General features: G+C 46.2%; 1 protein-coding gene across 1 annotated transcript in view; it reads right to left on the bottom strand.

Annotated features, from left to right (window-relative positions):
- LOC126534600 (uncharacterized) overlaps nucleotides 1–16,477 on the bottom strand; it is a 35,362-nt gene that overhangs the window by 1,477 nt on the left and 17,408 nt on the right. The window contains exon 4 of the mRNA XM_050181874.3: nucleotides 14,571–14,703. Within this exon, the coding sequence (XP_050037831.1) occupies nucleotides 14,571–14,703 (133 nt within the window). The remainder of the gene's footprint in view (nucleotides 1–14,570; nucleotides 14,704–16,477) is intronic.

Raw genomic sequence — 16,477 nt, 5'->3', positions numbered from 1 at the left:
CTCTTCAAAGAGCCAACTAATGGCAACTAGGTATCGCAACAACAGCAACAAACACCTACGCAGTGGCATTTGCATACAACACCTACGTAGTGTCATTTTACTTAATGTTCCGCGTTGAGTGGATATCAGCTGCAGTTTTACTCTGCCTAGATGGATGGCTTTCTTTGGCGCTTTCACCCGTTCTTGAGGTGGTCGGCGTTTGGCGGAGTGGACGTTCACCGCCTCTCAATATGCACTGCTGCAAAGGGTGCATGCTTTCGCGAGAGTGAGGAGGGTGGCAGCCGCTTTTCATGCCGACACTCGTGATGCTGCAGACAACCCGCAAATTATGAATCAGCTTATATGTAGAGCCACCTGTGGTACCGCTGCAGACGTGCTCGGTAATGGCTTCGTTTTTTTAGCTAAATTACGCAATTAAGTAAGCAACGCTACACCCAAGCGTTCTCACCGCACACACACACACAAAAAAAGCGCGCTTTGAAGGGCATCATTCCTTTAATAAAACGAGCAACTCTACAGAAGGGTTTTGGCTATTCTCTTAGGCTTGTTTCACATGCTGCGACTGGAACGATCAAAATCGGTGCAGTTGCAAGCGTCGCAATGCGATTTTTAGAGGGCCCATTTCACATGATTGCGATTTCAACAATGCGACTGGTGCGACGCCCAGGGTTGCTTACTGCCACGTTTCGTGCCACACGCTGCATAATTCTTTTGTTGTAATGAATAAGATGTTTACATTATAATATTGTGGACTTCCCTTTATTAGGAGCAAGTAATATGCGTGTTTTCTGATTCTAAATCGTGTTGAAGTTAAGATTTGTTTTAGAGTGCGCAACGGAGGTTTCTGAAGTTCATTGCGCACGTAAACAGCTGTTCGCAGGTGGTTCAGCGCTGTGTGTTGTCTCATCTGCCTCCTATGACTGTGTCGTTCTGCGTGCGCTACAACAATCTACAAGATGACCTATCGACAAGTTCATATAGCTACCCTCACCGCATATGCAGTATTCGGAATTCGGCTGCCACGAAGTCGTCGTGACAGCCCAACAAGGTCCTCGCGCTACCCGTGCTCGGTGTGTGCTTCTGGAGGAATGATGTGTGTATATTGCTCGTGCTGCTCCAAGCCATATTCTTGCGCCAAACGCAACAACAAGCACCAACCCGAAAGCTCGTGTGTGCCCCTGAACGAAGCCGCAAATGATCTGTGTGAATACTGGACGTGGATTGAAAATTGTATTGTGAAATTCAACCTTAGCACTAGCCTGGTTCGTCCATCACCGTGCCTGCGCAGTGAATATATCTATGGGAGTCCTGTCTAAATATTTCTAAAGGCGCAATAGCCGACGCATCAAATGTTTTAGGCAGTTACTGTCACTTTTGTAGAAACTTCTACGTTGTAACACAGCATTCAAAAAGACACGCTTCTCATCCACTTTGTTGTCCTGTGTCTCGCGCTGTTAGTATACTCTGAACTTTTAACAAGAATACCTTAACAAAACGCGCTATCCACAATGCAGGATCGCAAGCCCACGGCAGGCGCCATTGCCGTAGGGTTTTTCAGCTTTCTACTCAGCCTCGCACGCCGCTCACGGTTAGCCAATCTTGTGGCAAGATATATTATTATTATATTATTAATGTTATTAGATATTATAGCTTCTTCACTGTAATTTATAGCATCATCCATATTTCTTAAGCTAGTCATGCATTTAACCTGTATTAGATCAACATTGTTACGACACGCTTATTGGAGTCATTTCAAGCTAGATTGCTGAGCCAGAGAAAGTACAAATGAAAGTCTCAATGTTTATTATAATTTAGTATTTATAAACAGATTATATTGGCAGAATTTTATGCCTGCTTGCATTTTCTGCAATTCAATGTTCAGAGCGGAAAAAATTGATTCCTTTTCTTGCTATCGAAAGGCTGCTTCAATGTCCATAGCAAGCTATAATTATTCATTCGAAAGTGTTTGGCAATGACTATATCTTCAAGCTTCTCAATGCGTTTTTGTTCCACGAAGACAATTAGGTTTTCTTTCTCCCTCTCAATCACAGCCATGGAATGAAACTATTCACTTTCATAAGTATCAGTATACAAACATTCTGAACTTTGTCCTGAGCATTTGCCTGCATCCTATAGTGTGCATGTTCGTATCAAGTTCCGGTGTTGCAGTCACATCAACACAGTGGCGTTTGTTGAGCGAGGAATCCTGCGAGGTGTATGCAGATGAATTAATGGCAGCAATAAAAAAACGTGCCGAACTGGAAGATTTGTCATATCGCCGCAAACTTGCTCGTTTAACACTTTTGCATAAACTTTATCATCACCCCTCCCTTCGAAGTGATTTGTTTCAGTCACCTCATGCCATCTTTCCACGCAGTGATCATTCTTTCAAAATTAAACGTGTGAGGTGTCATTCCTCGTCTTACGCAAATCCATTCATTCCCCTTACTATCGTCGAATGTAATAATTTACCATCAGCCATCGCCACAGAAACTGACATCACAAAATTCCAAGAGTTTCTTCGTTGTGACGGAAATGTGTAAAACTTGTTGTTTTTGTTTGTGTTCATTTTTCCTTTTTGTGTTATGCCTTATGTTTTGTTACATTTATTACTGAAATGTATCGCGTTTATTAAAAGCTGAGTCGCCTCCCCTCCCCTATGTAATACCCTCTCCTGGAGGGCCTTTAGGGGTAACGTGAATAAAATAAATATGTGTGTATGTAGGCATTTATTTATCTACCTCGCAGGCCGCATGCTTGGAGAATTATGTGAGGGGGAATAAAAGAAGTAGTTACAAAAGAGAACTAAAAGCATACATAATAAGCACTTACTGATATTGTCAATTCCTTTTTCTAATTTTATTCGGTTTTTTTATATTGTCGTGCTGTAACAAGTGTTCTTATTACTCATATGCCATAAACATGTTTTGAAATTATTCTTAGCTCTCATCTGTACTACTGTTGCTTTAAACATTGTATACCATCATACGTGGCTTCAACAGGAGGTCCCGATACATTATTTGACTATGGGACCTCCTTATGTATACTACTGACATGTAACTTCTCTGTATTTTTAAGAATAAATAAATTGAAATTGAAAAAGAAGGGCACTACATTCAGAAAAAACCAGCAAGAAAAGCAGCACCAATACAATGCACGAACTAGCCCAACGTGTTTTACTGGCACAACATTACACAATACTTAACGAACAATAACAGACAAAATTACTATTATTACTAATTAATTAATAGTTGAAGTCCAGCGTTCGTGTTATCCTTCTCTTCTCTTCCGTGTTCAATTGTGTGCGGGAACGATGTTTTATAATACTGCCCATGCCCCTGTACAGATGGTAAACCAGCGAAGCTTAAATGTGCGGCCCCGGTGTTTATCACTGGGTTAATTCCGACGGTTTATTCAAATCTTTCTATATTATTGGTTATGTCTGTGTTTCTTCAGGAGGTTACGTTCACATTTGGCTTGGGTTTGTGTTGTAAAATGTGGTATCAAACCGCCGCGTCATGTGCGCGCTGTCAATGCGCAGGCGCCAAGTTCTTTTTCTATATTCACTCCTCCTTTTCCCTTTCCCCTTTTGCTTTATATATACGTGCATTAAACACTTGTGCGTTGTTCTCGGCTAACCACTGGTCCGTCAACGTCTCCCTTCTTACATGACGGCAGCTACGCTGCCGCTGCTATGTTACAGTGGCGACGAGCCAGGAAGACACCCACGCAGTCAAGGTAGAACCCCACGCTAAGTACCCGCAGACAGCCGTACCGCTGACCACGATGGCCTCCTACATGCTTCCGAACTTCGACGACGTCGCAGATAAGTGGAAGCCTCACCTCATCAAAGTGGAAGCGTATTTTGAAGCTAATGCCATTTCGGATTCTACTAAGAAGAGGGCACTTCTATTGGCTGCACTTAGCACGTCGACGATCCAAATCCTAATGGGAAGGATAGCACCTGCAAAGCCCAATGCCCTAAGCTATGACGAAGTAGTCAGGGTGTTAAATGACCACTATGACCCAAAACGCAACGAAATCGCTGAAAGTTTCCAGTTTTTCAACCGCTGTCAGCAGGAGAATGAATCCATTCATGATTTTTTCGTTGCGATTCGGCGCATAGCAGAGAATTGTAATTTTGGCGACTCGCTGAGCAGGCTACTTCGTGACAGAATTGTCTGTGGTGTGCGTTCAAAGGCCGTGCAAAAGCAACTTCTGTCAAAGAAGGAATTAACGCTGGAGGAAGCGGAGTCGATAGCAATAGCCGCTGAAACTGCCGAAAAAGACGCCAGGACAATGTCCGTTGACGTACCGCCTGTGCTTAAAGTGGAAGCACATCGCAAGCTACCATCGAGATCAAGCACGGAAAGCGCAGGGCGACTGGAGTGCGGAAGGTGTGGCAGTTTTAGACACGACAGCAACAGCTGTCGATGGGCTAAAGCCCTATGTTACTCTTGTGGTCAGAGGGGTCACTTGGCAAAAATGTGTCGCAGCCGCAATGGTAACGGTGTTCCCAGCAATCGGAGAGTCCATCACGCGAAAGCCTTGGCGGTGGAAGACGCCGTTTCAGAAGAGGACAACAGCGATAGTGCGCACATCTGGACGTTGGCGTCAGCACGAAAGAATGCTCTTCAGCCACCAATTAGGCGAACGTTTAGTTGGGGAGGCGTGGATTTATCCATGGAAGTAGATACTGGTTCACCGGTGTGCGTAATATCGCGACAGCTTTTTGATAAACATCACAAATGCTGGCCAAGCTTGAAAGCTTCGCACGTGAAGCTATCCTGCTACAATGGAAGATTGCCGGTGGTGGGCGAGCTTCAACTTTGTGTGAAGTACCGCGATATTTCTGTTAACTGTGCCCTTGTAGTGCTAGACTGCCCCGGACCAAGCTTGTGCGGCAGAGATCTGCTAATGCTCCTGGAACAAGCGGGCGTTCCGGTACTACAAGTGACGGGTGAAGGCGAGGCAACGGCGAATCAAGTGGACTGTCACAGGATCCATGCCATCTGCGACACATACCAGGACGTTTTCTCGGAAACCTTGGGGTTGATCAAGGGACCACCAGCCAGCCTCCTGCTGAAGGGCGACGCTGTTCCCAAATTCTGTAAGGCGAGACCTATTCCATATGCTCTACGTGACAAGGTATCGCAAGAACTTGACCGGTTAGTGTCGCTGGGTGTAATATCGCCGGTCAAGCATTCGAATTGGGCGACGCCCATTGTACCCGTTCTGAAGAAAGATGGCTCGGTCAGAATTTGCGGTGATTTCAAAGCTACTCTAAATCCTGCTTGCGCCACGGAGCAGTACCCACTTCCGGTAATTCAAGATATCTTTGCGTCATTAGGAGGAGGCCAGTTGTTCAGTACGCTCGACTTGCGGGATGCTTATAACCAGGTGCTTTTGGACGAAGACTCTCGGAAGCTTTGCGTTATCAACACTCACAAAGGCCTGTTTTGTTACAATAGGCTTCCGTTCGGCATTTCCTCGGCTCCCGCAATTTTCCAAAGAAAACTTGATACCATACTATCTGGGTTACCTGGCGTTCAGGCTTACTTGGATGACGTTCTAGTCGCGGAAAGGGTTGAAGACTGCGGAGCTCGATTGCAAATGGTGTTAGAACGGTTCAGAGAACACGGTGTGAAGCTCGGATACGATAAGTGTAAATTTAGCCAGCCATCTGTCGCTTATCTTGGGCATCGTATTGATCGTACCGGCCTTCACCCAACTGAGAAGAATGTAGATGCTATCATGAATGCCCCTAGTCCCCAAAACCTAAGTGAGCTGCGTTCGTTCCTTGGTATGATCTCGTTCTATTCAAAGTTTTTGCCGAATATGTCAGATACATTGTTCCCATTGTACCAGTTGCTAGAAAAAAACGCACGCTGGCAGTGGAAGTTATCGCAGGAATCTGCATTTCGGAAGGCAAAACAGCATCTTAAGGACGCCGAGGTCCTTGTGCATTTTGATCCATCGAGGAAACTGAAGTTGGAATGTGACGCATCTGCTCGTGGTATAGGCGCTGTTCTTTTTCACACAATTGGAAGCACCAACAGAACAGTCGGCTTCCGTTCCCGAACCCTGACAAAAGCCGAAAGAAACTATTCTCAATTAGAGCGTGAAGCACTGGCACTTGTTTTTGGGGTGACTAAGTTCCGGGATTACCTTTTAGGTAGAGTTCGTCCTCGTTAGCGACCACCAGCCACTTCTAGGACTGCTGAGGCCCGACCGCCAGACACCTGCCATGGCTGCAGCTCGCATCCAACGCTGGGCCCTCTACCTGGGAGGCTACCGTTACAAGCTCGAATATGCTCCGGGAAGGCTGCTACTGAATGCGGATGCACTGAGCAGACTGCCTCTGCAGGGCTCCGATCTCGTCACGGAACCTGACCCTGAAGAGTACGTATTTTGTTTGAAAAGCCTGGATGAAGGGATAGTCACAACACGTGAGCTGAAGGAGCTGACCGCCAATGACTCAACCTTAGCTCGCGTAAAGCAAAACGTGTTACACGGGTGGACGAAAGGCGCAGAACGACTTGACCCTTCCTTGGCCCCCTTTGCTGATCGCAAGTTGGAGCTATCTCTGGCACACGATCTCGTCTATTGGGGACACCGTGTCGTCATACCTGTCGCAGCGCGTAAGCGCTTGCTACAATTATTGCATGAAACGCATCAGGGGTCCTCGGCAATGAAAACAGTTGCGCGGTCCTTGTTTTGGTGGCCAGGAATAGACCGCGAAGTAGAGCTCACGGCAGCTCAATGCGAGAACTGCATTGCCAATTTGCCTATGCCACCAGCGGGCCCGCCGTTAAATTGGCCTCAAACGCAGGAGAGATGGTCGCGGGTTCACGTCGACTTTGCAGGACCAATAGAAGGTAAAATGGTTCTCGTGGTAGTAGATTCCCACACTAAGTGGATAGAAGCAGTGCCGCTGAACCAGGCTACTTCGGCAACCACCATTGACTGCCTACGGGATATATTTAGCCATTTCGGGGTACCAAGAACCCTCGTATCCGACAATGGAACTCAGTTCACCAGCCAGGAATTTGCAACGTTTGCTGACAGGAACCACATTACACACCTAAGAACCGCCCCCTATCACCCGCAATCAAACGGAGCGGCGGAGAGGGCAGTACGGACAATCAAGGATGGTCTCCGGAAGATGCGACGCGGAAAGCTGGAGCATAACCTTACACGTTTTTTGCTTAATTACAGAAGGACTCCCCAGAAAACCGGAAAGTCGCCATAGGAAATGCTGCTGGGGTACCAGATACGGTCGCGCCTGGACACCTGCTTCCCTGCGGCGACAGTGTCTAATTCTAAAAAGGAAAACGACGAGTGGTTGCCTCCAACGGACTGTAGTGTACATGTCCGCAACTACGGGTCAAATGGTAAATGGATACCAGGACGGGTAACAGCGACATCGGGAGGACGGATGGTCACAGTGGAGACTCCTCAAGCAATCGTGTGGCGTCACATCGACCAAGTGCGCACCCGCACTGAATCTTCTCCAGATGAACCACCAGGAACCGACCCAGGCTCGATCAGCAGAGACCGTACTCAGAGCGCACCGCCACTCTGCCAAGAGCCATCCGCGAGCCCCGACGACGCGGGAGAATCTTCACCCCAAGAAGCGTTTCGAGACCTGGACCACCAGATACCTGTTCCAACACTCGTGGCATCCGGGGCAGACCAAGTACCCATGCAACCTGTTCGACGCTCCACAAGATCCCGCAAACCAGTGCAGCGTTTTTAAGAGGGAAGAAATGTTGTAAAATGTGGTATCAAACCGCCGCGTCATGTGCGCGCTGTCAATGCGCAGGCGCCAAGTTCTTTTTCTATATTCACTCCTCCTTTTCCCTTTCCCCTTTTGCTTTATATATACGTGCATTAAACACTTGTGCGTTGTTCTCGGCTAACCACTGGTCCGTCAACGTCTCCCTTCTTACATGACGGCAGCTACGCTGCCGCTGCTATGTTACAGTTTGTCACATTGTTTATTTGGAATGCCGCACATCGCGCTTTGCAAGATCACCATCATGAAAAGTGAAATGAGGGGTTCATTGTAATAATCCAGCGGATCCATCAAAGTCTTTCTGAATTATGTCACGCATTTGTGTATTGTAATGCGTTAATCATAGTATTTATGACTCGGTTATGCACTGTAGTTACAAAGTGACATCCCGGGGTTGCATTTTTCATTTAATTAAATGCAGGGACACATTTCTGAATCTATTGGGAAGTCGGTAGAAACTGCTGCACGCGCGCTCTGCTGCGAGAGAGAAACGACAACACTATCGGTGTAGCCAACGGCTCGCCACACCTTTGGTGCGAGATAATTATGGCATCACGATCTTGTCTTAATCCCGTCCCCCTCTGTGTCCCTTCCCTGCAATAATACGTAGATAAATGTATATGTTTTAAATGCATAAGCATGTCTATGTCTACCCAACAAGAAATTTTTCCGTCCATCATGCAAGACGAATGCAATGGCTCACACCACCCTAAACAATGGTTCATGCCCTTACACTAGGGTTTTGGTCATCAGATCACGAGTGTTTTGTCTAGGCATATACAGCTTCACTGTGAAAAGAATCAACACCTTTCTGCTGGAGACCAAGATGATCCTGAGGCGTACTAACAAATGAAAGTTTATTGAAAATGCCAAGTAAATAATGGTTGACAAGCAATAAATCGAAGTTGCACAAAAGGCAGGAGCAAAAACTGATGTGTGTCCCTACAGGTCCCAAAAGGAAACACATCCCTCTCTGAAAGTGTAACAGATGCCATGCTAACATAAGATTCTCCCAGTGTGTTTGCATCTACAGCTTCCATAATTTATCTAGGCAGCCGATTTCCACAGAATGCTAGCTTCTTCATCTACAATGCACTCTCGACATTTGACCGTGCATTGTAGAGCAAGAAGGTAGCATTCTGTGCAGATCGGCTGCCGCCTAGAGAAATTACGGAACCTGCAGATCTAAAAATGCTGGGAGGATTATGTCAGTATGGCCTCCGTTAGAAATGCATGCTTTTCCTGTCAGAAAACACACATTAATGTTTGCTTCTCCTTTTTGTGTATGCTCGGTTTATTGCTTGTCAGCCAGCATTTACTCGGTATGTACATTACACTTTTCGTTGTTAGATCATCTCGGTTTTCTTGTTTGTCCTATGTTTTCTATGGTGCCGTTTGCAACCAGGCTATTTATGTTTGTAGACTGCAACAAGTTATTTTAATGGTCCTTATGATCCTTCTGTCTACCTTACAAAATCTTTTATTTGGCCAATGTAGCAAGAATGTCTAGTGTGAAGCAGTAAGAACAGGGTACGCTGACTTCTAATTAAAACGTTTATTGTGAAAATGCAGTGATTCATAAAGGTTACCAGAAAGTAGTACAGCAATAAAACCTGATAAAAACTAGTGCTTGATGAAACCAAACATAATAACGGGAAAGGGAGAAAATGCATATAGATATACTAGTCCAGGGAAAAAAAATATTCGGATGACCAAGTGCGCATGTGGCTACCTTCCAAGAAACTCTTTTTCCAATGGCACGGAACTGGAAGAGTGTGCTTGCATAAGCAAGCTGTCAGTCTGTCTATTGAAATAAGAACAGTGTTTCTTGAAAGGTGCTGGCATGCAGGATTGGCAATTGTAATAATTTTTTTCCAGCACTTTCAATTTTTCTGTATTTTCTTTCTGTAGCATTTTTATTTGTGTTCGGCTGCATAAAGCACTAATTTTTATCAAGCCTTCAAAGATGTCCTTTTTTTCTGGTAATTTTTATGACTCACCACATTTTTACAATGAACCTTAGTTGAAAGTTAGTCCTCACCCATCTCTAGGGTCATCCTGTTGATACTGCTTCATGCTATGCACCCTTGCAACATTTTTGTGTGTGTGCACCCGTGCGTGCGCACGCACGCCTGAATTTGGATTTGAAATCGGGCCCTTGGGCGAAAGTACCATTCTTCTCCTGTGGAGCCTCGTCAATTCATTAACCGTAGTGCAACAGAAATACGATGGACCAGAACGGAGTGAACACGCCGAACGCTTCGTTCTTGTCCGTTGTCTACCTGTCACACTTTAGTCAATAATGAATAGACACAAACTCGTCTAGTTTTCAGTTCTTATGTCGGGCTTATAGCCCGCTTGTGTCCTGGAATATCTGCATGACTATGTATCCTGTAATTTAATTCTTGGCCATGTGCTGGCATGTGTCAATCTCCCGATATCCCTGACAATCTCATGTGATGTGCAGGCCCAGAAAGTTTCTGGCGAGTCCATGCAGGTGTGCAGGGTGTAACCTGCACTACAAGTGCTGCTTTGATTGCTTTCAGTTCAGCTTTTCTAGGTGTAGGATGACCTGGAATGGTACTCACTAATATGGGGTTTAATTTTATGTGGTGTCATGCTACTGTTACATTGCTATAGCCACATCAGTGTACTATATGTGCCTGATGTTTGCTTGTATCTTCATGATTAGCAGCCTCCTCTGTGTGTTTGGCAGTTGCATATAGCCTCCTGGCATAATTGTTTGCCCCCATATAGCACGGTATGGGCCTGTTGTATTTGAAGTTCAAGTGATCTCGAGGTTGTTTCTGAAGGGAGGGGTAGTCGTCTTTGCATCTCATATGCTAGCTGGCATAGTATCTTGGGACCAGGTTCTGAGCTCTTGAGGCAAAGAATGCGTGCTGCAGGCTGCAACTCTACTCTGTCTAGGTGCTTGTTCGTTTGCTCTTTCTCACGGAGGTCTTCCAGCATGGTAAAGTTGGAAATACCTGTTATTACTCGATGCCTGTATTCGATGAATTGTCTGTTTTGTGCGCTGCTGGTAATTCATACCGTGCAATACCGCACCGGAAATCGCACTTCCGGTGTGACGAAAAGCGCATCATGTGAAACTGGCTTTACATTGACAATAATCGGGGGTGGCTCGTACGCAATTTTGTTCTCCTGAAGTCGCGCTATTGTCTGAAAACAAAGAAGGTGTGGCCGCGCGATGGTTCGTATAATGTCGCAAGGAAAGAAACACGTTGCTCAAGGCTTATAGCGCAATAGGGCTACTGTTGGAACAACGACAACAACAAAATTGATGGCGGTAATAAGTGTCATATATATAGCAGAGCCCCGGAATAACTTTTAACGCATTCTGTTTTAGAAAGGAGAAGGACAGTCAAAAGACTGCATTTTGTGCATCTGTTTGTGGTCATTAACGGCCACATTGGGCCAAATGATCAATACGAATATACTGGTCCGTTCTAAAATAATACAATACGAGGGCTAGGCGGGTAGGCCTAAATTGAGTCTAAGTGGAGAGGATGGAAGCAGTACGCCTCCGGCTACGCCATTTAACTTCTGTGCAAATAAATTGTAGTGGATATCCTTTAATGCAAACAATCAATAATGATAAAAATTCATAACGACATGAACATTTTAGATCACGCAAACACTCGCACACACAGGAGAGAAAGCCCGCCTTGGTTGCTTAGTGGCTGTGGTGTTGGGCTTCTAAAAACGAGGTCGCAGGATCGACCCTGGCCAAGGCGGCCACATCTCGATTGGGGGGGGGGGGGGGGTGAACTTTGAAAACACCCCTGTACTTAGATTTATGTGCATGTTAAATAACTCCAAGTGGTCTAGATTATTGCGCAGTCCCTCAATACGGCATGCATCATAATTATACAGTGGTTTTGGCACGTAGATGTATGTATGTATGCATGTATGCATGTATGCATGTATGTATGTATGTATGTATGTATACATGCTTCTACTTACGTGCCAAAACCACGGTACGGTAAACCACGGTAGACCACATGCTCAGAAGCGAAAAGAAAAAAAAAGACACACGAAACATAACTACGAAGGTGAGTTACTGCATACAAATTGTCCCCATTATTTCAAGCACATATACTCGCTTATGAAAAACGTATTTCACTGCACTGATAGCTTTCTTTGAGGGCGACTCACTGGGCACGGTCGAAGAACTCTCGCAACGGAGAATGTACGGTTGCCCGCAGTCGCAAGCTTGCCGCGTAGCTGCTGTTTTTTGCTGGATGTACATGAAGCAGTCTAGCAACACCTGGGCTATGTCCTCGTCCGCCGCTCCACATAAACACGACGCCGAGTTTGCACGACTAATTTTATAAAGAAATTACTTTGTGCACGCAACACCAAGGCGGACACTGCGAAACAACGTTTCCAAACTTCGCTGTACCTTCCCATATACACTGAATTACGCTTGGTTCAACACTAATGGTACCGCAGTGCTTGGTGACATCTTACATTTCTTTCTAATTTCTTTCGGTGTTTACAAGCACTCACAGCTCCGGATATATCCACGATGACAGGGGTTCATAATTGTGTTAAAAAACGGGAATGATTGATTCGTAGCCATCCATTTGTGAACGTATATTACTTGCTATTTCTCGTAGGCAACACTTGCGCTACCTTGTGGCGTTGATGCTGTGTAAACATACAAAAAATGCCGTAATGTCTTCCTGAGCACAGATCACGGAGACTATCGCGCTTCTGTAATGATCGGTGGGTTGACGTCGACTGAGGAGCTCCAAGAAAAAATCGGAGACACTTTCCTGTCAATGTAATTTGTCTTTTGAACGTGACATACCGTGGAGTACTTGCAATGAATGTCCTAAAATAGATCGCACTAAGCTTCAACATGCTATCTGTGGAGTTCTCATCGCGCTACAGCGAGGCACCTCATAATTTGGTTGAAAATAAGAGTACGCTTAAGCTTCACCTTTAAGAGTGGAGAGCGATTGCATTCAAAGAACCCTCACTGCTTCTCACGCTTCTCGGCAACTGCAGTTTTTGTAACTGGAATGTTAACCGGGAAACGCTGGCGGCGAACGCTACGCACGAATGCGAGCTTTAAGGTTCTGCCCTTTTTCTCCGCCTCCGTGAGTCCCTGCCGCGGATGCGGGGAAGCGAGCGCCATCTGGATGGTGTTGCAAGAAACCGAGCGGGGCGTGCCGCTCTACGAATGGTAGAAACTCTGGAATAAGGGTTTGTGTTTGAGTTTCCGCGTAAGAGAGTGATGTTTTCTCGCATATTTGAATTCAAATCCGACGCTATCACGTCTGTAGGTTGTGTGTTAGTCGTGCTGTACGATGTTTCTGGCGCACTTTGAGAAATTCCTTTAGTGCAGTGACGCCTCTGCGCCACGCGGAGGGCCCGCGTGGTTCGGTATGCGTGGTTCTGAATGATCTTGCGCTCACAAGACGCCCGGTGCGGGTCGCCGACATCGTATCTTCTGTGACACGGGGCCCTTAACGCACCCGGGTTAAAACTATTCATTCCGCAGCTTCAGGGTGCTGGGTCACAGTAAGCGTCGATCAGGAATAATTCCAAAAACGATGCATTTTTGCTGTTCCCAACGGATAGCCATGGAGACAGATATTAACATCCTCACGAGTTATAGCGTGAAAGGTAGCCCTGCACGTGACTTACCGCTGACATGGTCATGCCTCGTTCCTGTAGAAACTCACTTCGTTCAACGCGACTTCCAAAGCTATTTGCGTGATTTTAAGTGTTTGTCCCGATATTCTTATGCAGATCACTGCTTGCAGATCCCTGCAAGCGTGACTTGACACGCTTTCTTGTGCAACTGCATTTTCACCACATGTTCCCAAGTTTTACCTTTTCTAGGCTATACGAAAATCCGTCTGATTGTGAGAAAAAATTCATCAGGCGCAGCGTCTTCTCTCTCTCACTGGGTATAACACTAAGGTTTTGATGAGATGCACGTGAATAGCCGTGTCGTATGCCCGTTTGATATGCAGGAATATGGCAACCGTAATATCTCCTCTTCTTCTTTCGTTCTCCACACAGGTAATTACGTCCATAACGCTGTCCATAGAACAACATCCCGAATGAAAACCTGACAAATCTGGATGCAACACATTTTGCCTCATTCCACGACTGTATTTATTAATTGATTATACTTTCAATTACTTTGGAGCTGCTGTTTGTGAGGCTTGCTGTTCCGAATAACTCTAGAGTCAAGGGGTTGTTTGCAGGTCTCAGAATAGGATGACTACGTGCCGAAGCGCTGAGTTACAAGAAAGTCGTCACAAGAAAGTAATTTGGCTACTTTGGCTTATTTCACTGGTAGTCGGCAAGCATAAAACTCAGTCTATATTGACGCATTTATGCTGTGAGGCGAAAAAAGAACACCATAATTGTCGAAAGAGAACACAACTTTTTGTAGTATGCGTGCACTCTTCGAGACGTTTTCTTCTAAAAATCATTTGTTCCTGCATTTACCACCTCTTACATCGTGGAATTGCTTTTCACTTTTAGTTATTTTATTGCAGCCTCACAACGATAAGTATGACAGAGAAAAGTGGGAAGCAGCGTCGGGCTTCTGTACTAGAGGAACCTCTGTGACGTGAGTTCGAATCCGCCCAGCACCGGAGAAATTTCAGAGAACCTTCTTTCTTTTTATTGAAGAGATAGCGGCATAAAGAGGCTAGATAGGCAGGTCGAGACGAAGTAGCTGACCTAAGCTAAGAATGCTAATAGCATTAGGAAAAAGAAAACTTACCAGCAGGTGTAGTGAATGACATCCTTGGCAGGTGCCTTGACGATGGCGCGTTCCATAGTACTTACGAAGTCTTTAATGCATTTGTGAAGTTTTCCGCCTTGGGAGTTCATACACTTGATGCCTTTCTGGTAATCTGGTGCAGGAGTTGAACGAAATAATGAAACGGGAGATCAGAAACTCAGGAAAAATGTGTCCTGATCATATCCAGTGTCTCAGAGTTACAGCCGTACCAAGACAGACTTTAGGTATGACAACTAGGGCTACCGGATTTTGAAAGTGCTTTGAAGCCAATAATGACAGTGCATTATAGTGTATGCCGCCTTCCTAAGATTGAGAACTATGCGGCACATTTTGGACAATACATTTCGCTTTGTTCGCTCAGATGTATTCCTTTTTTATTGAGGTGTTCCACTTCCCATTCCACGAAGTTCGATGAGCACGAGTTCAAAGACGATGGCCAAAGTAGAAGCGAGCTAAGTTTAGAACGCCATCATCGTAGAATTTCTCATAAATACTTCGGGGAAAAGTAGCCCTCTGGCACAGTTACACGTTTGGTAATGCCATGAACCAAGGTCTTCGAGATGCCACCTTTTTCGGAGAACGTTGAAGCAGCGTCTGACTAACAGCGCTCCTTCGGCAACAATTGCCGTCTCTACTAAAAAACATGTTTATTAGTAATTTCATCTCTGTGGTTAAGCGAAAACACATTATTCAAGCATTGGCGCTCGCGCTGGGAGGTATGCTTAAGTGAAACATGAACTGTGCCGGCGGGTCGCTAACGTTAGGGAAAAGGAATTGAAAGTCTGCGCAGTCGGTGCGTCGTTCTTTTTTTTTTAATGTGAGGGTTAATGCCTCAGGGCATATAGGGGTACAGGGTGCGAGCGAGTAAGGATGATTAAATTAATGAAAAACAGGTTCGCGGATCTAATAAACCCCAGGAGGGATCGATAATGTGGTCCCTGCGTCCAAGCAGTGTAGTGGCTAGGGTTATATGGCGAAAGTCCCACTGCTGCGAGGTGCCGGAGCCTCGTTGGTTTCAACGCAAGGCAAACTCACAGGAGGTGGCGGATGTTGGCTGCAGCATTGCGCGAATTGCAGACTGGACACCCAGGGTGGGGATATAACTGGCGACAGTGCGGCCACTTACGAGTGACGGCAGGAGCGAGGACAACCCCAACCCGGATCCTGCGAAGCGCAACCTCCTCTGCACGGGTAAGACCGCGGGGGAGGGCTGCCGCGCGCGGAGGTACGAGAGCACGTGTTTGGGGTCTGAGGTGCTCCTTTTTTCTTAATAGGAGTGTGGCATCATCTAGTTGAAGGAGCTGAGGCAGTGACGATGGAGAGGTCGCTAGACTGGTCGCAGAATCCGCATGGCTTTTGAAGCTCAGAAGGTCGCGTGGGATCCGCTCGACAGATACTTGCTGTGAGATGCATGCTGCCAGAAGACGGATCTGCTTACATATTTCAGGGCTGTGGCTGACGCGTCGCAAGAACCGAGTCACCTGGAGGGCATCAGTGCGGTTGACGATGCGGGCCGTGGGGACCACGGGAAAGGCGGCCACGGAGCACAGCTCTTCTCGAACACCAAAGAGCTCAGCACAAGAGGAGGAAGGAGGCTCTTGAAGTTGACACCGGTAGGTATTATTCAGGGCAGGCGCGCAAGGGCAATAAAGTGCAGTGGTTGCGTCACAGTCCTGGATGCTCGCATCAACATAAATCACGATGGAGCCAAGTAGCAGGTGGGCACCTTGAGCTATTATTCGGTCATGAAGTGACGCCACCGCAAGAGTTGACGTCGGGCAGCGTCTATCTGCTGGCTTGTGATCGCTCAGCTGTAGAAAACTCCAGGAAGGAAGAGCTGGCGATGGCGATGGCAGAAGGGAGTGCGAAAAAGCGTAAGCCGTGAG

Source organism: Dermacentor andersoni, chromosome 7 (assembly GCF_023375885.2).
Source record: "Dermacentor andersoni chromosome 7, qqDerAnde1_hic_scaffold, whole genome shotgun sequence".
NCBI classification, from domain to species: domain Eukaryota; kingdom Metazoa; phylum Arthropoda; class Arachnida; order Ixodida; family Ixodidae; genus Dermacentor; species Dermacentor andersoni.
This window is presented reverse-complemented; position numbering and strand designations above follow the sequence as displayed.